Below are 25,597 nucleotides of genomic sequence, written 5' to 3'. Positions count from 1 at the left end.
GGAAGAGAAGCTATTACAGTAAATCCCCTACATACAAACCTTCAAGTTGTGAACTTTTGAAGATGCGAACGTCCACCTGATTCCAGCAAAGAGCCAGAACCTGTGCCATCAATGCCAGGCATGACATTGCAGCTTGCCCTCTCTCTATTTCACTGGGCACCAGCTGTTGTACTGTACATTTCAAGGCACTGTACTGCAAGATTAAAAATGTTTTATTTTTGTTTATTTAATGTATTATTTCTGAGAAGTGTTATAAACCTATTACAGTATAGTACTATACAGTTGACTGTGTTAGTTGGATATCCAGGCTAACTTTTTCAGACTTAGGAACAAACTGGACTTACGAACACGCTTTCAGGACAGAACTTGTTCATATGCAGGGGACTTACTGTACACTACTAAAAAGTGCTCTATTAAAAGAGAACAAAGAACTGAGATCCTAGCAAATACCTAGATCCCATATGAATTTAGAGAAAACCACTACTGATTTCGGATGGGTGCAGCAGTAGGCAGCAGTTTGCAGCAAGCAGCAGAGAGCGGTAGCTGGACACAGTGTCTCAGCTTCCCAGCCTGGGAGTCCTAACCGCTGGACCACAGGGACCAGCAGTTAGGGCTAAGGTCCCTAGCCTTTGCCTGCCTAGTCAAGAACAAATTCAGGCAAGGAGGCAGAGGGTAAAGGGTAAAGTAAAAAGGTTATTGAAAAGAAAAGTATGTGTAGAAAGGCCCATGGCAGGCAAGCTCAGAGAGAGAGAGAGTCCCACCTTTGGGAAGTTTAGATACTTTATTATAAAGGGGCAGTTTTCTGTGTCTTTGTCTTCCCTCAGGCCAATCATTTTGCTTTGTCCCCTCTTGGTTAATTTGTCTCAGGGCCCTCCCCTGGGGTGTGCGTGAACACAGTTATTGTTCAGTCACTCAGTGTATCCTACTCTTTGCGACCCCATGGGCTGAAGCACGCCAGGCCTCCCTGTCCAACACCGACTCCTGGAGCTTGCTCAAACTCATGTCATTGAGTCAGTGATGCCATCCACCCATCTTCTCCTCTGTCCTTCCCTTCTCCTCCTGCCTTCAATCTTTCCCAGTATCAGGGTCTTTTCCAATGAGTTAGCTCTTCGCATCAGGTGGCCAAAGTATTGGAGCTTCAGCCTCAGCATCAGTCCCTCCAATGAATATTCAGTACTGATTTCCTTTTGGATTGACTGGTTAGATCTCCTTGCAGTCCAAGAGACTCTCAAGACTCTTCTCCAACACCACAGTTCAAGAGCATCAGTTCTTCAGTGCTCAGCCTTCTTTATTGTCCACTCTCACATCCATGCATGACTACTGAAAAAACCATAGCTTTGACTATATGGGCCTTTGTCAGCAAAGTAATGTTTCTGGTTTTTAATATTGCTGTCTAGTTTGTCATAGCTTTTCTTCCAAGGAGCAAGCATCTTTTAATTTCATGGCAGCAGTCACCATCTGCAGTGATTTTGGAGCCCAAGAAAATAAAGTCTGTCACTGTTTCCATTGTTTCCCCATCTATTTGCCATGAATTGATGGGATTGAAAGCCATGATCTTCATTTTTTGAATGCTGAATTCTAAGCCAGCTTTTCACTCTCTTCTTTCACCTTTATCAGAAGCTCTTTAGTTACTCTTTGCTTTCTGCATTAAGGGTGATGTTATCTGCATGTCTGAGGTTATTGATATTTCTCCTGGCAATCTTGACTCCAGCTTATGCTTTATCCATCCTGGAATTTCACATGATATACTCTGCATGTAAGCTAAATAAGCAGCATGACAATATACAGCCTTGATGTACTCCTTTCCCAATTCTGAGGCAGTCCATTGTTCCATATCCTGTTCTAACCAGTGCTTCTTGACTTGCATAAAAGTTTTGCAGAAGGCAAGTAAGGTGGTCTAGTATTCCCATCTCTATAAGAATTTTCCCGTTTGTGATCCACACAGTCAAAGGCTTTACCGTAGTCAATGAAGCAGATGTGTTTTTTTGTTTTTTTTTGGAATTCTCTTGCTTTTTCTTTGATTCAACGAATGTTGGCAATTTGATCTCTGGTTCCTCTGCCTTTTCTAAATCCAGCTTGAACAAGTGGAAGTTCTCAGTTCACATACTGTTGAAGCCTAGCTTGGAGAATTTTGAGCGTTACTTTGCTAGCATGTAAATGAGTTCATTTGTGTAATAGTTTAAAAGTTCTTCGTCATTGCCCTTTTTGGGGACTGGAATGAAAAGTGACCTTTTCCAGTTCTGTGGCCACTGCTGAGTTTTCTAAATTTGCTGGCACATTGAGTGCAGCATTTTCACAGCATCATCTTTTGAATTTGAAATAGCTCAGTTGAAAGTCAGCATGCACACTGATGGATCTCAAAGTGAATGCTTCTGCGAGGAGCAAGACTCACTTTGACCTGGAATTATCCCCTGATTTTTGACTCCAAGACTTTTTGTCCATGTGTAGTGTCTCCCTTATCCTTTCCTCAGACAGGGTTTTGCCTCTTTGTCCTTGCCATGATTATTTCCTTGAGGTGTTTACAAGAGACAAAGACTGGCTATTTACCCTGTTTCTGTTATTAGTTCCCTTTTGGAGAGGGGAGGCTGATTATAAATTCCTCAGCAGAGACCACCTATCTCTTGCCTCAGGAAATGCAGAGAGGAGACTGGCCAAATGTGAATTTCCAACCTGGAGCCTGTCTATTGGCTATCTCACTACCTGGAGGCTTTGCAAATATTGAGCTTCCTTTCATCTAGAGCTATTCTCCAGAAGGAAAGTTCTGGAATGGTTGTTGTGTTAGTCTGGAATTCTAGACAAATGAGTTTCCACTCTCTTAAAAGTAACAGGTCTATTATATAAGGTTTAAAAGCAAATGAAAGGAATTTTTCTTGCTGTGGTTGGGCCTCCTAGTCATCCATACCAGCTTTCTATACTAACCCTATTCAGTAATTGTTCCACTTCCTGTTTTGCTTTATCCCACTTTCTGTTTTGCGTTGTCTCCATGATCTTCACCACTGGCTCAAAATGGGCAGGCTGTTTACCCCAAAGAGTATTGGTTTGGGAGGCAGGAGTCTTGGGTCTGCAACTCTGTCTTTTTCAGTGGATCTCAATTGTTTAACCTATGAGAGGATAGAATTGATTGACATGAATGCTAGGATCCTTTCTAATTTTTATTCTTTTCTGAATGTTTAGTAGCATTTCTTCTCTGTTTATATGTGCCAGAATGGTGTTAATTGTTTTCCATAGATTAAACTGGGCCTCCCTGATAGCTCAGTTGTATGCAGAATCCACCTGCAATGAAGGATACCCTGGTTCGATTCCTGGGTCGGGAAGATCTGCTGGAGAAGGGATAGGCTACTCACTCCAGTATTCTTGGGCTTCCCTTGAGGCTCAGCTGGTAAAGAATCCATCTGCAGTGTGGGAGTCCTGGGTTGGGAAGATCCCTTGGAAAAGGGAAAGGCTACCCACTCCAGTATTCTGGCATGGAGAATTCCATGGACTATATTTCTTCTATGCTTATATGTGCCAGAATTTTGTTAATTATTTTCCATAGATTAAACTACTTTGTAATCATAACCGACATTAATAGACCTTTTATTGTGTACCAGGAACTTATCAAGCACACTATATATGTTAATTCTTTGTATGTTCATGATTCCCTGTGAGGTATATTCTCTTATCATTTCTACACTTGTCTAAAATTACACAACCTGCGAGTGACTGGACTAGAACCTTTGAACGCAGCCTAACACCAGTTCTTGCAGTGGACACTTTTGATGTCCCCTCTTTCACCTCACCTTCTCTGAGCTGGTGTGCCCCGTTCTCCAGGTGCTACAAAGTCTGGATGCTAACAGTGTATCACTGTCCCCTTGTCTGGAGAATGTCCTTGAGCAACGTAGGGCAATCTGAACTTGGAGATTCAGACCACCCCACCTCAGCCTGTGGGAGACAAGCGACTGCCGCTCTGGTCTCAAGTGGCACTAAATCTGCTTGTGCACTTTGTTCCAGAACCTCCTGGAAGCTCTCCTCCTTGGGCTGAAGCAAATCCATGCTTAGCAGGTCCCCCTGCCCTTGTGTGCTTTCCTCATTTTCCAATAGCTGAGCCCCAAACGTCACCCCTGCAGGGATTCTGGACTTCTCCTTGCCATCTGGCATGAAGCATCTCCTGTTCTTCCTGACAACCCTGTTCCCATTCCTCAGTGGATAAGTCAGAGAAGTCTTGAAAAGATTGATTTAGCCTGGAAAATAATTACAAATTACACTTTTTATTTTTCATTGTATTTTCCCCAGTTGCTATGTTGTTCTTTTTCATCACCATGTGAGCTTGAATAAGCAACAGATTAAATAATAACGGTCAAGTTTTGAAATGAAAACACACCTATTAGACTTAATGTGGAGGACAGTGATGGCTGTTTCAGCAGCCAAGCCCCTTTGTCTTTTTCTCTCCCTAATTGCATCTAGTTGAAAAACTCAAATCACCAATCGATTCTCTAATAAGCTTTATGCAGCCACTCTGATGTGGCTGATTTTCCTTCATTTCTTCTTGGCAAGCAGTCAGGGCTGCTAACACCTCTCTGTGGCCTTATATCTACATCTCTGGAGATTAAGTTCACCAGGGTATCCAGTAAGAAATATCTCCAGAAGCAATAGTTTCTAAAGCAAAATTTAGTATTTTAAAACCCTACCTTGATTTCTGCCCTGGTCTTAATGCTTTGGGTATATAGTTCACCCACGATATTTTTCATGGCCATATGAGCTAAAACATTTATACATTAGACAAATAACTGTTGGATTCCTTCTGTGTGTACCAGCACTGTACTAGATACTGAGGGTAAAATAGTGAGATAAATAGCTACAGTTACTTCATGGAGTTCATGGACTAATTATAATCTAGAGTGTAATCCAATATTCACACCAATCACATACTTCCTAGCAAGATCAGCACTATGAGAGTCATATGGTGCTGTGAGATCTTACTGAGAACATCTGATCTACTAAGGGCTTCTCAGATGAAGGGATACATTAATTTACATCTGAAGAAAGACTGTCGTTAAGTAGAGATGGAGACATTAGACGCTGAGCTGAGGGAACCAGCATGTGATAAGACTCTAAGGTAAGAGGTGTGTGTGTGGGCTCAGTAGCTCAGCTGTGTCTGACCCTTTGTGACTCCATGGACCGCAGCCCGCCAGGCTCCTCTGTCCATGGGGTTTTCCAGGCGAGAATACTGCAGCCAGTTGCCATTTCCTGCACCAGGGGATCTTCCTGAGCCAGGCATCAAACCGTGTCTCTTGTGTTTCTGTCTCCTGCATTGGCAGGTGGATTCTTTACCACTGCGCCACCTTGTGAGTGGTAGCAGGGAGCATCTAAGGGAACTGTAAGAACTCGGGCTGGAGTATAAAGAAAAACTATTTAAGATGAAGCTGGAGAGTAGTCAGGGAAATGCCATAAGAACTCCCACAGGACAAGTTAAAAACTTTTAATTTAGCTTTTAACATCAATGGGCAATAATGAAAGGGTTTGGAGATATACATGAATCATACCATTGGAGACGTGGAGAGTGTTTCAGAAATTGAAGACATCATGGGCAAATGAGGACAACAGAACCCCTTGGAAGTGCAGAAGGTAAATCAGGCTGGGTGGGCATAAAATGGAGAGATTATGAATGGTGGGAGATACAACTTGGATGGTTCGTTGTGGATCAGGGGAAAGGAGACTAGAATCCTATGTTGAGTAGTATGGATTTTATTCCAAAAAACTTGGAAGGAAATGGCATGAGCATAAATGCCTTCCAGAAAGATTAGCTTAAACCAGCACTATCTAATTGAGCTTTCTATCATTTAGTAACTTTTATATCTGTGCTATTATATTACTCACTGAAGGTGTCAGTCTCTCAGTGGTGTCTGACTCTTTGTGACTATAGCCTGCCAGGCTCCTCTATCCATGGGATTCTCCAGGAAAGAATACTGGACTGGGTTGCCATTCCCTTCTCCAGGGGATCTTCCTGACCCAGAGATTGAACCCGGGTCTCTTGCATTACAGGCAGATTCTTTACCATCTGAGCTACCAGGGAAGCCCACAGTACTTGCTAGCTCTAAATAAATATTAAAACCCTTGAAATATTGCCTTGGTCAACTGAAGGAATTGATTTTTAATTTTAAATTTACTTAAGATTGCTACCACTTAGCACAGGTCTAGTCACAGTATGGGTATGTGTGTGCAGTGTGTGCTGGTGCTGGAGGTGGTTGGAAGGTTGGAATGAGTAAAAAGGATTAAAGAGATAAGCTAGGAATCTGGGTGAAGAAGGGAATGGCAGCCCACTCCAGTGTTCTTGCCTGGAGAATCCCAGGGATGGAGGAGCCTGGTGGGCTGCCATCTATGGGGTCACAAAGAGTCGGACAGGACTGGGAGATATCTGGGAGATATACGATGTCAGGAAGAATAAAGACAGGAAAATCATAGCAGTGTGAAATGAAACTATTTATTTTGTTTAGGGCCTTGGGAACATGAAGGGAATGATGAGGGAGAGAAACCTAGATTAGATTCAAATTACAGATAGCCTTACAGGCCATACTAAGGAGTTTGGACTCTCTGTGAAGAGAGTGGATCTCTTTAAGGTTTGTGAAGATTAACATTATTAAGCAGAACTTTTAGAAATATGCTTGCCAGAAACTTCATCTAATCAGGGTGTATAAAATAAACTAACAGCTATGTTTTATATACTCCTTGGGCCATGGAGTAGGGCTTCCCAGGTGGTGCAGGGGTAAGGAATCCACCTGCCAATGCAGGAGACACCACAACCGAGCAACTAAGCATGCGTGCATGCCGTGGAGTAATGATGCTATATTCATATGTCGTTCTTAGCTGGAGGACTCCCTGATGGCAAGGATTACAGCTTAGTTGTTTTGCCTGCTCCTGACCTCCAAGGACCTAGTTGCTGGAAAAGTGCTGAATGTAATTTCAGAAGAATTGCAGGCCTAAGCCATGCCTGGGGATGGTGGGCCAGTGATGGATGCAGAATACTTAGGGGTGTCATGCATAGAAGCAGGGAGAAGGCAATGGCAACCCACTCCAGTACTCTTGCCTGGAAAATCCCATGGACGGAGGAGCCTGGTAGGCTGTGGTCCATGGGGTTGCTAAGAGTCGGACATGACTGAAGCGACTTAGCAGCAGCAGCATAGAAGTAAGCAGCATGATTAAATCTGAAAGTTTTTTCTCTTCCACTATGCTCTATTCCACTAGGCACATAAACTCAGGGATTGGGACTCTGCCCAAGGACTGAGTATTATATTCATACTTTTGGGCACAGAGCAAACCTTGAAAAAAAAACTTGGTGCCAATCAAAAGTCAATATTTTAAAACCATTTTTATCTATAGTGCTAATTCCAAATATAGAGAAGTAAAATAATTTTATATGCTTCCAGGTTACCTTTAAGTTTACACCAGTGTATACCCCTAGCAAGAGTGTATAGCTCTGCTCTTCATCCACATTTTGTGGTACAGGAAATTATTTTTTCCCAATATTATAGGCTAAAAGTGAAATACGATTATTTTACTTTGCATTTCACTGATGACTATTGAAGTTGAGAATCTTTCTTTGTATTTAGTGTCTATGAATTGTTCATTCATTTTTTCAACCCAGTTAAATATGTGAGTCTCTGTCTCAATAATTAATGAGAATTACTTACATATCAGTGATATTAGGCTTTGATTTATTTATACAGGTAATATTTCATTCAAATGCAGTATTTTGCCTTTCAAAATTATTTAAAGAAGTATAATACAGTTCTAAACATGGTATACTTTTTTTCTCCTTCATGCCTTCTATATTTTATGCTGTGCTTTGACACAGTGTCTTCCACACTCAGATCATGAAGGTGTTCTCTTACATTTCTTTCTTGGGTAGTATTTATATTCATGCTGAAATCTGAATCTTCAATACATCTCAAATGTATTGTTGGGTGTTAGGTGAGGTATAGATCTAATCTCAGAAAACCCTTTTCCCCAAATGAATTTGCAGCCAGTGAACTCTCCTACCTTCCTGTGGTCAAAACCAGCCCTGTGAAACCAGGCCTTAGATTCAAGTGTGTATCAAGGAGTGATAAAGGAAAATGCACTGCATTGTCTCAATACCTCTCTCTCTGAGTTGTAGTAAGAGACGAAATAATCTTGTTCTCATTCAATCCATTTAATTTAGAATCCGTCTGTGAGGTTTCATAGATCTTAGTTTCCATCTTACCTAATTTAGTGCTCTTTGCATAAAAGTGATTAATATTTATTGAAAAATAAAGAGACTAGAGAAAGGAAACGAGTATATCAACACAAATTATGCTTTCAAAATTAATCCAGTAGAGTAATATATACTCTATTCAACTATATTTAAGTGGAGTAAGAATCATGGGAGAGGAACCAGGTGAAATCTTAGTTTTTTCACCATCATGACAAAATTTTAGGAATTTTAAAGAAAATATATGCAAACTATTCAGCTCAGTGTCTGAATATTATATTCTATTACATTCTATTACATTCTATTACATTAACAAGGACAAAAACACGGAACCAAACTAAATTTTTTTAAGATGCTATGGCTTTAAGTGTCATGTTAGAATAAATCAATAGAATAAATTTGAAGTGGCTTAAATAACCACCTTTGACTTGGTGGGTATTTAAACCTTTTGGACTTGGGGAAATCACTGATGCGGCACTTTCAGGGGATTTGATTTTATAGGCTTCTCAGCCTGAGAGTTTTAAAAAACACAAAAAGTGATGTGGCCTTAGAGATAAGACAGATGTCAGGCTGTCACTGTGAAGCTGCTTGGCTTTTAAATGGCCTGTTCCCAAGTTTGAATCCATAATCTAGTGATAGAAAAGCTTCGGATTTGTTGGCAAAGATGAAAGATGCTCAGAAGCTATTACCTTAAAATAGGAATTGATAGATAAATAGGCTAGGGAAGTCAAGATTCTGACCTAAAGGGAAGTGGAAAATTGAATTGAGATAATTATCTGTTAACTTGAGGCAAAATTAAAGTTCACCTTTAAAAGAGTCAGACCATTAATGGCAATGTGTAGATTCTCATTTACTTGCATGATAAAGAGTAAAAAAGATGTTACTAAAATTGTCTAGATTTATTTAAGATATTATAATTTGCATACAGAGAATTCTCAAGGACTTGAAAAATTAGGAAGAAAAAGTGCCCCTGAATATGATTATTTAAAAAGAAACCGTTTCTTTCTTTGTGTTTCTTAGGTAGAATAAGAAACTATTTGCCTCTGATATTGTGGTCAAAGAAACATGAAAGAAAAAGACAGAAACTAATAGGGATCATCTGCAATTAAATATCTTTATAATAAATAGAGGCAGGCTGTAATTGAAGAATATTCTAGATTAGAACAAAAGCAGAGACCAAACAAATATATGAAATGCTATGACTTTAAATAGCCTCAGTTCAGTTCAGTCACTCAGTTGTGTTCGACTCTTTGCGACCCCATGAATCGCAGCACGCCAGGCCTCCCTGTCCATCACCAACTCCCAGAGTTCACTCAGACTCACATCCATCGAGTCAGTGATGCCATCCAGCCATCTCATCCTCGGTCGTCCCCTTCTCCTCCTGACCCCAATCCCTCCCAGCATCAGAGTCTTTTCCAATGAGTCAACTCTTCGCATGAGGTGGCCAAAGTACTGGAGTTTCAGCTTTACCATCATTCCTTCCAAAGAAATCCCAGGGCTGATCTCCTTCAGAATGGACTGGTTGGATTTGCTTGCAGTCCAAGGGACTCTCAAGAGTCTTCTCCAACACCACAGTTCAAAAGCATCAATTCTTTGGCGCTCAGCCTTCTTCACAGTCCAATTCTCACATCCATACATGACCACAGGAAAAAACCATAGCCTAAACCCAAATAAATCAACACAGAGAAGCATCATCTCAGGGAACTAACACAAATCTATTTATGATCAATAAGAAAATTCCTACCTTTAACTTTTCAAAGATAATTGCTAAATAACAGCAAATTATAGCTCTCAGAAAGGGAACTGTATGTTCTAATGGGAGCTTAATTCCGTAATTAGTATCTGGGTCACTATGACTGCCTTAACCAGGCCTGACTCAGACAAGTGACAGTCTATCCGTCCACCAAAGGGCAGTGTTAGGAAGTAATCATAGCTCCACTTAGGAAATACTGCAGGGTTAGCAGAGAATCTTGACTCCCTCAAGGAGTACCCAGTGAAGGGTCTTCTGTCTCAGCAGCTTAGAAGAATGTGGAGTGAAGATGGAGAGAGGGAAGGAAGGAGTAGACTAAGTAATAATAATTCATTCAGCTAAGTCAGTCTTCTTTAAAGTGACTTATCTTCAAATCAGATTTAAATCATCTAAGTAAGTAGAGAAACACAGACATGAAGTCAAGTAATTAAAAAAAAATGTGATCTGGATTTCACTGTCCATGTATTTTAGGACAGATTATAAGGAAGGAAAAAACAACATTTGAAAAGTAGCCTCATGTGCCCCCTCACATTAAGAGAGCAGATACACATTAAGAAATCACCCGAAAGAAGAAAATATGAGCAATATGCTGAAAGGTATTTCCTTTCATCTAGTAGTCACATTGCTTCTTAAAGGATCAGAATTCAATACAGGTTGGGTATTTTCTATAACTTTTTATTTTGTATTGGGATATAGCCGATGATCTGCTCTCTTGAAAGTGGTGTTCTCTTATATCAGTCCGAGCTATAAGGTACAATATGATATATACTATATAAGTACTTTATAGTTGCTACTGTGAAGTGAAACAATGCATGTATCATGATCTTAACAAATTACAGAGACTTGGGACTGTGTTACATTACATTGTTCTCATGCATAGCTGTATAGTTATTGTTGGATTCCTTAATTACTCTACTCTCTGGAATATTTATATAAATTCCTTTATCACCAAAATGTTCCAAAATACAACTTCCTGATTTTTGGTTTCTTTCTCTATAGTTAAATATATAAATACATTGTTCATTTAATCATTTACTCACAAATGTTACTGAGTGCCTGTTTGGAATCCAGTGGGATGCTACGTGTAGTGACAGGGGCAGGGAAGGGCTGGGGTAAGCACAGTCTGTGGACTCATGCAGAATCAAGTTAACAATGAGATGGATGTTGCAAAAGCAACCACAGGGATGCACAAGAAATTACAAACTGAAGCAACTGTTATCAAGGAAAACCACTTGATTCAATGGAAACATGAGAAATTGTCTCAGCACAGGAATTTGGTTATAAACTGAGTAAATAGTTATCTATTAGTGTCAAGCACAATGGTAATTCTCTGATTTGTATGGAGAAAGGTCCTGAGAAAAAGAAGAAATTGTAACAAATCTTAGAATTCATTGCAGGCAAGAGAGGCACAGGGTAGAAACAAAGATTTCCCTACCTCTGCACCACACATAGAACTTTACATTGTGTGCATTAAGTCAGCAGAGACGGCAAAGTAAAAAATCACCCGAAAGAAGAAAATATGAGCAATATGCTCAAAGGTATTTCCTTTCATCTAGTAGTCACGTTGCTTCCTAAAGGATCAGAATTCAGTACAGGTTGGGTATTTTTTATAACTTTTTATTTTGTATTGGGGTATAGCCGATTAACAATGTTGTGATAGTTTCAGGAGAACAGGGAAGGGACTCAGTCATATATATACATGTATCTATTCTTCCCCAAACCCCCCTGCCTTCCAGGCTGCCACATAAGATTGAGCAAAGTTCCAGTGCTTTACAGTAGGACCGTATTGGTTATCCCTTTTAAATATAGCAGTGAATACAGGCTGGATTTTGCTTTTTGTTGTTTTTTGTTCTTAATGCAGGTGGATTAAAATTTTCCAGTGCACATGAGAGTGATATACATGCTTATTTTGAAACACTATCCAGTTTTGTTAAGGGTTTTCATGGTCCATCTTTGCTCTGTTCCAGGGGATTATGTGGTCATGACTGTCTATTTTGACCTGAGCAGAAGAATGGGCTACTTCACCATCCAGACCTACATCCCCTGCACACTCATTGTTGTCCTATCCTGGGTGTCTTTCTGGATCAATAAGGATGCTGTCCCAGCCAGAACTTCTTTAGGTGAGAGACAATTTCTTGTGTTGTACTGTCCCAAGGTAAGTACTGAACAACACTAATCTTTATTTCCCCTTCTAAGTTGATTTGCTTTTAATTCAGTTAGTAATTACATAGAAATGCCATTTATTTTAAACTAGCATATTGAAACAGTGTTTAAAGCTTCTTAGTTCTGTTTTGCTAAATTCTCTCCTTGCTTTGAAAGTGTTAGATGCTCAGTGATGTCCAACTCTTTGTGACCCCATGGACTGAAACCTGCCAGGCTCCTCTGTTCATGGGTTTCTCCAGGCAAGAATACCGGAAGAAGTGAAGTGAAGTCGCTCAGTTGTGTCCGACTTTTTGCGACCCCATGGACTGTAGCCTACCAGGCTCCTCAGTCCGTGGGATTTTCTAGGCAAGAGTACTGGAGTGGGGTGCTATTTCCTTCTGCAGGGGATCTTCCCAACCCAGGGATCGAACCCAGGTCTCCCGCATTGTAGGTAGACACTTTACTGTCTGAGCCACCAGGGAAGCCAAGGGATCTTCCCAACTAGACCTGGATTAATCTTTTAAATAAAGTAACTGGGATAAAATTTTTTTAAAAACTTTTCAGGAAATTTTTTGTTTGTTTGTTTTGATCTCTGGGCAGTTGTATACCCATTAGAGTTGGTCATAGTTATCCTTTCCCAATACTGTGTTCAGTGATGCCAGTTTGGTAGCTTGAAATCAACCCAGGTGCAAATATTAACACCATGGAAACAGATAAACACAAAAAATCAGGGGCACCTTTTCCCTAGGGAATCAGCTGTTACACATGTACTAGCACACCACTGGCTACTGATTAATTCCAACATGCATGATTCTGATGCCATTTGAAGACACACATATACATAACTGGCTCAGTACAGAAGAGCTGTTGAAAAGATTATTTTGAGAAAATATGATTACCTATGAAAGATTATTTGGAGTTTGCGTAATCTCTTGTCTGGTGATACCTGTCTTGGAGTTTCACATCATTTTCCTCACGTAAGGAAGAGGAATCAAAGATTATTACAAAGCCACAGACACACAGGAACACTGGAGGCTAGGTCCATGAATAGAATTCTCACACTACATAATATTTCCTAATGACTTAAACAATTGAAAAATGAATTATAAGGCTGCTATCCTCTTTCATCATCTGTGTGACAACTAGAACCACAATTCCTATCCACTCTTTGGCTAGAGGCAGTATCATGTAATAGTTAAGAGTTTGGATTTTGAAGTCCAACAAATGGATTTCAACCTTCATACATGGTATGGCCTTCGATACATACTTAGTCTCTACAAACCACATTTTACTACAAACCACATTCACATGTGAAATATCATTTCCTATACCTAACTGTTGGGGTTTGTATTAGGTTAAATCAGGTACTCCATGCAAAGAGCACAAAACATAGTAGGGCCTCAGAAATACTAGCAATTATAGTCATTTTCTAACAAAGTGATCTGTACCAGGTTATTAAAACCGAGAGCAGCAATGATTACTGGGAAAAAAAGACATCATTTGCATATTTATTCTTCTCCAAACCAAATTTAGTCTCCCATCTGTTTCAAAATAAGGTTATTTTGATTTTTTTCTGTTATAGGCGGTACTTTATGTTACAGGCTGTATTTAACAATTATAATATCTTGTCTAATGCTACATGCTAAGACAAACCCAAAATACGTTGCTACTTTTTAGGACGATTACTTGTCATCGTGAGTAGAATGTACCACATTACTCGCTTTCTGTGTCTGTCACATCAGGGTATCAATCAATGTCTCCCTCACTCCCAGTACATTGCCTGGTCCACGGCAGGTCCCTCTGTGATTACTCAAGTAATATGTGCACTTATGAGTGGAGGAAACAAGCACACTGATGCCTTCCCATCCACCCCTCCCAAAAATATCTTCAGGGAAAGATTTCAAATCAGTCTCTTCCCTTGAAGTCTAGACTCCTGCTGGTTAAAAAGCCCTCTTACGGCTTATAGTACTAGCTCATTTCTACCACTTGATCAATGAGTGCTCGCCAGCAAGAGGCTGCAGTGGGAGACGGAAGGAAGGAGAGTAGGCTGAGGAAGGAGGGACAGAACAAATGGCGGGTAGGCACGCCTCTCGCGCACAGACCATTCACTGTAGGCCAGTCATCCTCAGTGTGGTCCTCATGCTTTCCTACTTTTTAGAATAACTGCATGTCGAAGTTGTAATGAAAACAAAGGTTAGTATCACATGTTTAGAGCTGAGGAAGCAGAGGTGCCACAAGGTTAAATGGCACTCACAAGGCCACTGCCAGCAGATAGCAGATGTGTGCCTTGGCTGAGGAGACCTAGAGTGGCTCTGGGTGTGAGGCCCTGTTGAAGGGCCCCTTGTGGGAGAAGGTGGGGCAGTGAGCTGAGCCAATTTCTCAAATTTGACTTTGCAGCCTCAGGTCTCTAGATCACTGCTTCTTAAGTTCAACTGTGTATTTAAATCAATAGAGGGCCTTCAAAAGTACAGCTGCCTTTGTCCAACCCCAGGATATGCTTATTTAATTTCTTGAGAGCACACAGTGGGGTGGGGGGGTGGGGTAGTGAATTTAGGATGAAAAAAAAAATCCTCAGGTGAGTCTAGGCGTAATCAGGTTTAGGAACACTGACTTAGACCATTGGGTCCAATTACCTTTTCCAATGTTTACAATCAACAGTTGAACCAGTTGACAATAAATGCCTGTGAACTTAAAGGTTTATTGCCACAAAACACAGAGCCACATTGTTCGAGAAGCGAGATAAATATATCCACGTGGCTAAGAGAGTGACTGCTTTCTAAGTGCAGATCACAACATTCGAGGTCATTTTGAAGGTTGTAACACTTGAGTATAGTTTAGTACACAGGTGGTAGCTGGTGAGGTTTAATCATGGTATAATGATGATGGATTAAACAAGGAAAATACCTCTTGGCATTTTCACCCAAGTTATGAGGTAAGCTGGGAGGGATTGGGGGCAGGAGAAGGGGACGACCGAGGATGAGATGGCTGGATGCCATCACTGACTCGATGGACGCGTGTCTGGGTGAACTCAAGGAGTTGGTGATGGACAGGGAGGCCTGGCGTGCTGTGATTCATGGGGTTGCAAAGAGTCGGACACAACTGAGCAACTGAACTGAACTGAACTGATGAGGTAAGCAACATGCCTAAAGAGCTTACCTCATGCCAAGACTGAAGGAACTGAAAAAAGCTTATGGATATTTTTCATCCATCTCAAGTAAGAGAAGTCTAGTTTCTTTGCTTAGCAAAACTGGACTGAAAAACCACATGGAACAAGTGAAACAGATTAAGCTATCTTGCTGTTGGTTGGTAAATCAGTTAGAATCACTACTTGCCTGTTCTTCCCTGTTCTCTGTGGCTCCAAGCAGACCTGAAAATATCGTGAAGGAACTTTTCAAGATTCTTCTTTTACATGCCTGTGATAAACTTCCATGTAGCCTAATAATATCAGACATACCAAATTTTCTTAAGGGAACATATCCATGATCTCTGCTATGGATACTGACATTTTCACTTCTCATAGGTCATTTTTGCTTTGAGGCTGGAATGAAGTGAAGAAAGTGCCAATTAATTTTTGAAATTATCCCACAAAAATATCAGCTGTGATTAGGTATAATCAAGAACTTCTGCATGAATTAATACATAGACAACCTAAGTAAAGCTTTTTTACTTTGAGAAGCAGATCTTTCTAAAGTAAATGAGAAGACTGTATTTATATTTATTGAGACTGTATTCATATTTATTGAGACTTTACTAGGAATTGTCACCCTATGTTCATGATTTAATTTAATCTTCACGAGCGCCTTATGCAGTCACTACCATTCCTAGTTTGTACTTGCGAAGCTACACGACTCTTATGTTTTCATCATGGCAACACAGAGGATTCACAGATCCACATCACACCCCAGATTAGGGATTTCGGATGGCTAAATCCCTAATAGCTCCTAAGAATGTGGTACTTCATCCTGCATGGTATGGACCTATTTATGGAGAGGAAATACAACAATGTGGTTTAGAACATTGCACTTAAAGTCAGACTTGCTGGGCTTGTAGGTTCTCTCTCTTACTGGTTTATTCTTTTTGTGCTCAGTTTTTCGTGGGTTTTTTTTTTTTTTTTCACTTGCAAAAAGAAGGATAACAGTGCTTATTACCTCATTTTGAGGGTTTTCTGGGATTATTATACATATGCTTGACATCAGTTCAGTTCAGTTCAGTCACTCAGTCATGTCCGATTCTTTGTGACCCCATGAATCACAGCACGCCAGGCCTCCCTGTCCATCACCAGCTCCCAGAGTTCACTCAGACTCACGTCCATCGAGTCAGTGATGCCATCCAGCCATCTCATCCTGGGTCGTCCCCCTCTCCTCCTGCCCCCAATCCCTCCCAGCATCAGAGTCTTTTCCAGTGAGTCAACTCTTTGCATGAGGTGGCCAAAGTACTGGAGTTTCAGCTTCAGCATCATTCCCTCCAAAGAAATCCCAGGACTGATCTCCTTCAGAATGGACTGGTTGGATCTCCTTGCAGTCCAAGGGACTCTCAAGAGTCTTCTCCAACACCACAGTTCAAAAGCATCAATTCTTTGGCGCTCAGCCTTCTTCACAGTCCAACTCTCACATCCATACATGACCACAGGAAAAACCATAGCCTTGACTAGACGGACCTTTGTTGGCAAAGTAATGTCTCTGCTTTTGAAATATGCTATCTGGGTTGGTCATAACTTTTCTTCCAAGGAGTAAGTGTCTTTTAATTTCATGGCTGCAATCACCATCTGCAGTGATTTTGGAGCCCCCCAAAATGGCATAGTACCTGGTCAAACGAAGAGATTCTTAAATGTTAGTTACTGTTATGTACAACTAAAATGATCCTCCCAAATCATCAATATGGATTCCTATTTTCATATGTAGGTTGAGTCTCTTTGATATTTCATGTATACACTATTTTTCAGTCATTTTATTTATTCAACAGATATTGAGTCCCAGCTCTATACTCACTATGGGGTTACAGTGGACATCAAGATCCATGTTTTGTCTGTCATCACAAAGTATGTAGACTAGACAGAGAGACGTATTACTCCATAATCACTAATGATGGAACACGAGAGAGGCCTCAATCTTTATGACTACAGTTTCCTTGTGGTGGGCCTCTATTAAAGGCTACTTCTTTCTGTGAAGTTCTTTTAACTAACACTGATCTTTCCCTTCTCTAGAATTTCATAACACACAATGTATACTAAACTAAGTGTTCTTAGAAACATACCCAAACCCTTTGAAAATGGCTCTGAAAAAAACCCTGAGCAATTAGGAAGAGAAAGGTCAATGTCCTTCTTGGATTAACCTTTCTTCAAGAGTGGCTGGCTCCCCTTAACCATCTTTGGAGCATTCTGTACCCATGTTGTAAAGAGAGAAGAAAATCCTATTTCTCTTTTCCTGTATGGTGATACTGTTCTTAATCTGTAGCTTCCTTCCCCTGCTCCTCAAGTTTCTTGTGTCTGATTCCTTCTGAGTTTCCCAGCACTGCCCTTTGAGGCAGGGACATTGACTCTCTCCTAGAAGTATCTTGGTCCTAGTAATAGTGAGAATTAGCACACAACATTAGACAACAGAAACTTCCCCTCTTCCCTGCCTCCAATGAAAATGTTAAATCACAAGGCTGTAGACGGTAAGGGCCTGGGAAGACCATTTCTGGAGTACAGAAAAGTTGCATCCAGTCATGATAAGAAATGTTGAATTAAAATCATAGCATGACAAGAAATGGATGGGTCTTCAAAAAGATAGGCAAACAGATGCAGAAACTGAAACCTAGAATACTGAAGTGAATTGAGTTACTATAACTAGAGCTGAGATGGCTGGATGGCATCACGGACTCGATGGACGTGAGTCTGAGTGAACTCTGGGAGTTGGAGATGGACAGGGAGGCCTGGCGTGATGTGATTCATGGGGTCGCAAAGAGTCAGACACGACTGAGCGACTGAACTGAGCTGAACTGAACTAGAGCTAGAACCTATTTAAATACTGAATCCATGTTGCCGTTGTTATAAATAATACAGCTGTAAATACATATAGGTTGTCTTAACTTTGTTGTTAAACAATTACTGGGGAGAACTAGTTTTCTTGGGCACTGTTGTACAATGGGAAAAAGAAGTGTTTTGAAACTGGACATTTAACTTCTGTGCTCAAATCTTTCTGCTACTTTACTGTCTGACACAGAGCTTGTCCTTTTGGCTTCCTTTTCCTCAACTATAAAATCAAAATGAAAATATCTGCTGTAAAGATTCAAAGGGAGAATGTACATGAAATACTTACCATAGTGCCTGGCACGAGGACATTTTCAGTAAATATTAGTTATCACTTCTGAGAAGCCTATTTTCATCATATAATAGTCACTAAAGAATTTATACATCAGAACATGTCAGTCACATACAAAGTACCTCCTCTAGTTAATTCCTTTAAAGGGCTTCTCCTTACACTCTGAATAAAGTGCAAACTCCTGGGCAGGCTCTGCATAACTTACCTAGGTAACTTCTATTTACCCAGCATCACTGTGACTTGGCCGCCCATCCCAGGTATTCTAAAAATTCAAAAACAGATAAGGTTTCCCTTCCTCAGAACCTCCCTTTAATTAACTTAGTCAGTTCAGTCCAGTCGCTCAGTTGTGTCCAACTCTTTGCTACTTTAGTGTTGATAGCCAGAAGGTTGGTTTCTTCTAATTTTTTAAGCTTCACCTTAAATATCACCTCCCCAAACAGGCCTTCCACCTAAGTTCTCACTACCCTTGTCCTTCTGCACGGTGCGTACCATAATCTGTCATTATTCTTCTCTCTGCTTTCTTGATTCATGGTGGTGTCTCTCACTGAAATACATATGGGCATACATAAGGGACATGTGGGCAGAGACCTTGTCTATTTTATTTCTCAGCACAAAGTCAGCACATTCTTAACACATTTCTCAGCACATACTGTAGATGACACATGGTAGGCAGGCGATACATATCTGTGAACAGTGTGAATGAATTCCAGTCAAGCCTCCCTTCCCAGAACTGAGGCCACTCCTCAGAAGTCACAAAACACGTTTAGACTCACCAGTGAGACAGTTATCCAATGTGCTGATGTGGTCACGGGGTCTGTTTCATCCTGCCTTCCTCCAGGAATCACCACTGTCCTGACAATGACTACCCTCAGCACCATTGCCCGGAAGTCTCTCCCCAAGGTCTCCTACGTCACAGCGATGGATCTCTTTGTATCTGTTTGCTTCATCTTCGTCTTCTCTGCTTTGGTGGAGTATGGCACTCTGCATTATTTTGTCAGCAACCGGAAACCAAGCAAGGACAAAGACAAAAAGAAGAAAAACCCTGTATGTATCATTTCTCACTGGGCCCTTTGACATTTTTATGCAGAAAGATCACCTGGTTTTGTTTTGGTTTGGCCTTGCTTGGCCTATCTGTGGGCTATCCACACTTTGGGCCCCAAGGTGAAGATAGAATGTGTGAGTTTGGCCAGGCTCCCAGGATTCATTATGGTCATCAGTTAATCGGGAGAGACTTCATTCACTGAGGCAGACTGTAGCTCTCTTTATTTCACTGGGAGAATAACCATGACTGGAAACTGCATTCATCTTTTAGTAGCTGTCATTTTAGGTTTCACTGATTTTCAGCTGTCTGACTCTTTAATATTTTAAAATTACTGATGTTTTAAGTCCTTCATCCACTGCTTTCCAATAGGAAGCCATGAGGTTCTTAAAGTTTCAGGATCACCATACTTTTGCAAATCATTTAGAGAGTGTGTGTGTGTGTATACATTGCCAGAGGACTTCTGTTGGTTTTATACTCAAAAGATATATTTTTAGCCTCCCTGTGTTATCATGTTCTCATATATAAATGAGTATTATTTTATATATATTTTATGAGGCTGCTGTGAGAAATAAATGTAATGGATATAAAAGACATTAGATACTACCTGGCATTTAAATGGATGATGATGGCTGATGTTGATGATTTATATAGTTACCAACCTGGATTGAGTTCAGTGATTTGGAAACAGGTAAGATGACTTCACCTTGCCACCAATCTTTAAACAGATTTGAAGAAGCACATTTATAAAAGCCTAATGTAACTGTTTTGTATTATGGATGCTGAAAAGAGCATGTAGCTACCCATTTGCCCACTTAAATCCAGTGTTTGGTTTACAGGAGGCCCGATGAAAGTGAAGGTCCATTTCTTTCCAAAAATGGGGCAAAAGAACTCACCCACCCTCCTGAATTTATAGCCTTTCCTGGTGAGGGCCATGACAGTGGCCAGCTTTCTGACCCATGGACTTTGGGGAGCTGAATTATAACCACTGATTCTAGCTGATTCTAGCCTGAATCCTGATGCATCTTCAGAAACCCAGGTGAAATTTGACAAATGGCACACATTTATTTGACTGTAAAACATTATAACAGGTAAAGAAAGATGCATCATTATTCTTGATGATTACTATAAAAGAAAGGCTTATCTTCAATTTCCCAATCACTACACTTTATGCAGCCCCTTCTTTTTCTGTATGGCCTCTCTTTACCTTTGCATCTTTTCTATCCTTAGTTTATTTTCCTTGTTGTGTTGTTTTTTATTTTCCCCCCTTTCTTCACTTGCCATTTCATTTTCCCCCCAAAAGATGATTCTATCGCCATGCAGCATTATTACCTGCCAGTAGTAACAAGGGAGTGAGGACTGACAGTGGAGAAAGCCCTTTGGCCCTTTCTATTGCAGATTGGATTTTGTTGCAGAGATAGAAACACTTGGATTCCTTAGATCAGGGTCCTGGTCCTGAGGATGGCAGAAAGAGAAAAGGTGACAGAGGAGAAAGGGAATTGAAGAAACTGCAAAAATGAAATTACCCAAGAACTCTATGCTCATTTCCCTTTTAAGCCAATTAGATGATTTATCAGAACTAGCTAGAGTCCAAGTTGTGACTGAGAAGCTAAAATTTCACTTGCCCATTTAATATGTTCTTGGGTTCATTATGTCAACATTCTCCTAGTTAAGGCCTCCTTAATGATAATCAGAAAATAAAATCAGCATTTCTATACAGAGAAAATAGGCAACAAATCTTCCTTACAAGTGGGCAGCACTGAATTTTGCAGTTAGATCATTATAGATTAATTTATCAAAGATTTCACTAGGAATCACCAAAATTTCATATTCCAAATTAGGTATATACTTTATTCTAAGCTCAGAACTGTCCTTCTGTGTTTATAATTTCAGTTCATTTCACTTGCTATGTTTTCAAAATGTATTTTTAATTTATCTTATTTTGTCTCTCTTTTTTTTCCTTTTTCCCTTCTTTTAATTAAAAAAATGCGATTCTCTTTTCTGTCTACAAACCCAAAGCTTCTTCGGATGTTTTCCTTCAAGGTATAATGTTTTTGGAATGGAAATTCACTGCATGCAACTGCTGGATCTAACTATTAATGCTTACATGGTGTTTTATTTATTTTTTATGAATAGACATTTAAGTATTCTACAAGAGATAACACATTTAAGATGGAGAAAGTTCTTTAGAGTTTTAGAGTTGATTCAGCAACTCTACATTAATTCAGAGGTTTTGACCTAATATGGGACTAAAAATCTCTAAGCTCTATGAGATGTCATTAGCGAAGTGGGCCTCATTAAACATCAAAGCCAAGACTTACCCTCTCTTTGCAGATAAAAATGGAATCTAGTTTCACTGGTTGTACCTACCAAGTTCCATTTATGTCCTAAAATTTAACTCTGTAAGTCCTAATTCAAAAAAGGATTGTTTTTCAATAAGTACATATAAAAATCTCCATTGGCCTGAACTCTACCTGTAGGCTCTATAAAAATGATACTGTCTTTGAAATGCTTTAAATTAAAACACGCATCCCTTCCTTCCAGGGTTATCCAGGGGCCTTTTGGCTCTATCATACAATATTCTGTGAGATTTCTATTCTCAGCTAAACTTTCTGATAGCTGATTCAGAGAAAATAGAGTTTGTATACATATCATTCCTAAAACTAACTTACTGAATTAACATTAAATAAATTGAATTTTTTAGCAATTTTATAATTGGTGCAGCAGCAAAGATTGGATTAACATTTAATTAACTGGTACTAGTTTCTTATCAAATCTTCAAGAGAGTTTGACAGCTAGTAACATTTAAAAAAGTTCACTCACATGTAGTTTAATTTAATATTGCTGACATTCTGAAGCTTCTAAAGGGTGACATTAGGCAAAGTACTATATTACTTTAAAGTATAAGCCCTACCATTGTGGTATAAACTCAGGAAGCTCCGTATTTATATATAGCTTAACATTTTCTGTTAAAAGCATTTAACACATTTGCTCAGTGTAATGGGGTTTACTATTTGCCTATATAGATAAGCATGTACACAAAATTTGATTTCACAATCAACTCATTTTTATTTCTCTATCCTACTCACATGCAACACCATTAAATGCCTTCATGTAACAACCTCACATGTAATACTTACCAGAATAAGATTCCATGTAGTTGTTTGATTTAAATCTTCAAACTTTGAGTTCTTTTGGTGTTCAATCTTCTTGCTATAGCTTATTAGCTTGGTGGTATTATTTTCAGCTGCACTGCTTAAGCTCAAAATTTGAAATCTGCAACTGCTATCCTTCTAAGTTCAATTTCACCATTGTAGATCATGATGTCATAGCAATTCCCTGAGTACTCATTTTCAGATTCATCATTCGCACACTGGGGACATTGTGGAGACATGGTCTGGGATATATCAGGTAAAACTAACTCTGATCCCTCTCCTTCCCTACTCCATCTCAGGCCCCTACAATTGACATCCGCCCACGATCAGCAACCATTCAAATGAACAATGCCACACACCTTCAAGAGAGAGATGAAGAATACGGGTATGAGTGTCTGGATGGCAAGGACTGTGCCAGTTTTTTCTGCTGTTTTGAAGACTGCCGAACAGGGGCTTGGAGACACGGGAGGATACATATCCGTATTGCCAAGATGGACTCCTATGCGCGGATCTTCTTCCCCACTGCTTTCTGCTTGTTCAATCTGGTTTACTGGGTCTCCTACCTTTACCTGTGAAGAGGTATGGGTGTTACTGATGTGAGTCTTACTCACTAAATCCCTTGAAGAGAAGATGTCCTTTCTGAGTCTACTTACATAATCCCCTGTGTAGTTCACCATGCTTTGAATTTGTTTCTGTGTTCCAGCCTGGTAAATTGTATTCGTGTCATATTGTTTGCACCCAACTCTCCTATGGTAAGTGTAATTTGAAGTATAATGTTTGCTGTGTCTCAAAACCTGCAAGGCAAAGTGAATTAGAGCAAGAACATTGAAACAAAACAAGCTTTTCTTTCAGCTACAACAATTACAATTGTGAAAGCCATTATTATTTACAATGGTGTTATCCTTCCTGAATTCAAAATACAATTAGATGCAAAAGACCCAAAAGTGTACCCTCTGTTCTGGGATCAAGTTGTGGTAAATTTGATTCCCAAAGGATATCTCCCTAATTTGAGAAATACACAACCTGCTTTAAATATAGGAACCTAGACTAGAAATCTATTATATCTCCATTCCAAGATATGAAGGAAACTTCCTCCACATCACATGTACAATGATGTAAATATTTCAGTAACATAGAATGCTTCAAGTTTAATGCATGCATCTCTAGAGCTGAAACAAGTGGACTGAAGTTAACATCATATTGTCTTTTATTCTGTGTCTTTGGGCTCTAAATGAATCATGAATGTAATTATATGGATTTGGGTTTGGAACAGGAGAGACGAATCTTCTCCCTCACGCATGAAGATTCAAACATCTTGTTTTTTTTCTTTTTTTCCTTGTAAGACGTATTACAACACTAAGTAAAATATAGACTGGATAATTGACATTTGCCACCTCGAAATATGCCCAATTTCATAGAGTATAAAGCAAATAAATGTATGTGCTTGCTACTTTTTCTTCTTTTTAGGATAATAGGTCATCACAGAACTTACGCTCAAGATCTGCTTCTAGTGACTGTGAGTGCCTTGTGGGCAGAATCCTTGTCATCTCTCCTTTGGGTCCTCAGCACCACGTAGAGTGCTCAGCACATAGCTGGTGCCTGTGAATGTGGTTTGAAGTGAACTGGCTTTGGATGCCTCTGGTAAAGCTTCCTGAACTGGTCTGGAACCAGTGATTCATCTTTTCACACAGGCATTGTCCAGTGCTATTTGATCTTGTAGAAGTAAACAGAAGGATCCAAAGAACTTTGACTATTTTTGTTCATTATTACACATTTACTTTAGGCAAAGACCATATTCCTTTTAGAACAATATTTATGTCCTATATTTCTGTACAGAAGTGAGTCTACCAGGGCCTAGTTAGAATCTGTGTAGTATGGTTCCAGGTCTGGGGGAGAGTCAGTCCTGACCCCCTACTTTTTCACCAAGGACATAGACAGGCACAACAGGAGTCATACCTGACCGGTGTTCAAATGTAGTACCCTTTGTTCTGTGGAAAGCAAAATGTACTGAAGTTTACATTTACAAAATTAAAGAAACCCGAAAGACTCACAAGGAGGTCAAGCCTATGAGTGTGTCCTCATTTGACCATACTGTACTCACACGGAGTGGCTATCCCTGGCTTCAAACTTGATGAGTTGAGCTCCATTTTCATGTACTCAACCTGAATTCCTATTTTTCTACAATAGCGTCCTTCATCAGTTCTGCCTTTTGGCAATCATTTATTTAAGTCAGAATTCAATCATAGCTACAGATAATCTACCAAGAGTAGAAAAGAAGAGAAAGTGTCATTGTTAATAGAAAACCATGTAAAGTCATCATCAGGTCATCTGGATGAATCTTGAAATACATATAGCTGCCAAATTTACAAACCTTTACTGTATCAGTGCTGTAGTATATAACCTCAACCAGGTGTAAATAGAATTATTTTCTTGTTTTGAATTGTTAACATATTAAATGTTGACTTTTTGGGAGAGTTGTTGGCAAATTTTCAATGACAAGAAACATGTTATTATTGTCAACTTGAAATGTATTCCATTAATGGGGACATTCAAGAAAAAAAGCTAGCTTTCCAATGTGTGCATAGTATTGGCAACATAAATATATATTATATATAATCTGATTCTTAATTATCAGCTGCTCCCGGTCTATGTATATGAAAACCTTTTCACAAAGGGAACTGCCTAATATGTGGACTTTTACAATAAAAATGCTGCATTCTAAGCCATGGCATCAGGTCAGTTGTTGGTTGGACTTGTTTGTCTTAAAAGAGACAAACTTCACTTTCTGTTTGTCTCTTCTCTGATCCCTCTTCTCTGTCTCACTCCCCAACACTGCCGTCCCTTTATGTTCATTTTAGTTGTGAGCAGTGTGATCATGTTTTGCATGATACTCACTTCAAAGAAATTAAGAGATGGTTTTTGGAGTGTGGAGTAGAGACATAAAGAAATGGCATGAAGGAGTAGCTCAAGACTTCTGTGCCTAAAGCTTTGGTGAGGCTAACA

General features: G+C 39.7%; 1 protein-coding gene across 2 annotated transcripts in view; it reads left to right on the top strand.

Annotated features, from left to right (window-relative positions):
* The window catches only part of GABRG2 (gamma-aminobutyric acid type A receptor gamma2 subunit), a 134,325-nt gene extending 108,992 nt beyond the window's left edge, over positions 1–25,333 (top strand). Inside the window, exons 7-10 of one of the 2 annotated variants that reach the window (XM_005683367.3) lie at positions 11,924–12,076; positions 19,239–19,444; positions 21,459–21,482; positions 22,894–25,333. In XM_005683367.3, coding sequence (XP_005683424.1) covers positions 11,924–12,076; positions 19,239–19,444; positions 21,459–21,482; positions 22,894–23,169 — 659 coding nt within the window. In that variant the 3' untranslated portion in view covers positions 23,170–25,333. The remainder of the gene's footprint in view (positions 1–11,923; positions 12,077–19,238; positions 19,445–21,458; positions 21,483–22,893) is intronic. The other variant, XM_005683368.3, reaches the window with a different exon arrangement.

Source organism: Capra hircus, chromosome 7 (assembly GCF_001704415.2).
Source record: "Capra hircus breed San Clemente chromosome 7, ASM170441v1, whole genome shotgun sequence".
NCBI classification, from domain to species: domain Eukaryota; kingdom Metazoa; phylum Chordata; class Mammalia; order Artiodactyla; family Bovidae; genus Capra; species Capra hircus.
Note: the sequence above shows the minus strand (reverse complement) of the source record. Positions and strands in the feature narration are given on the sequence as shown.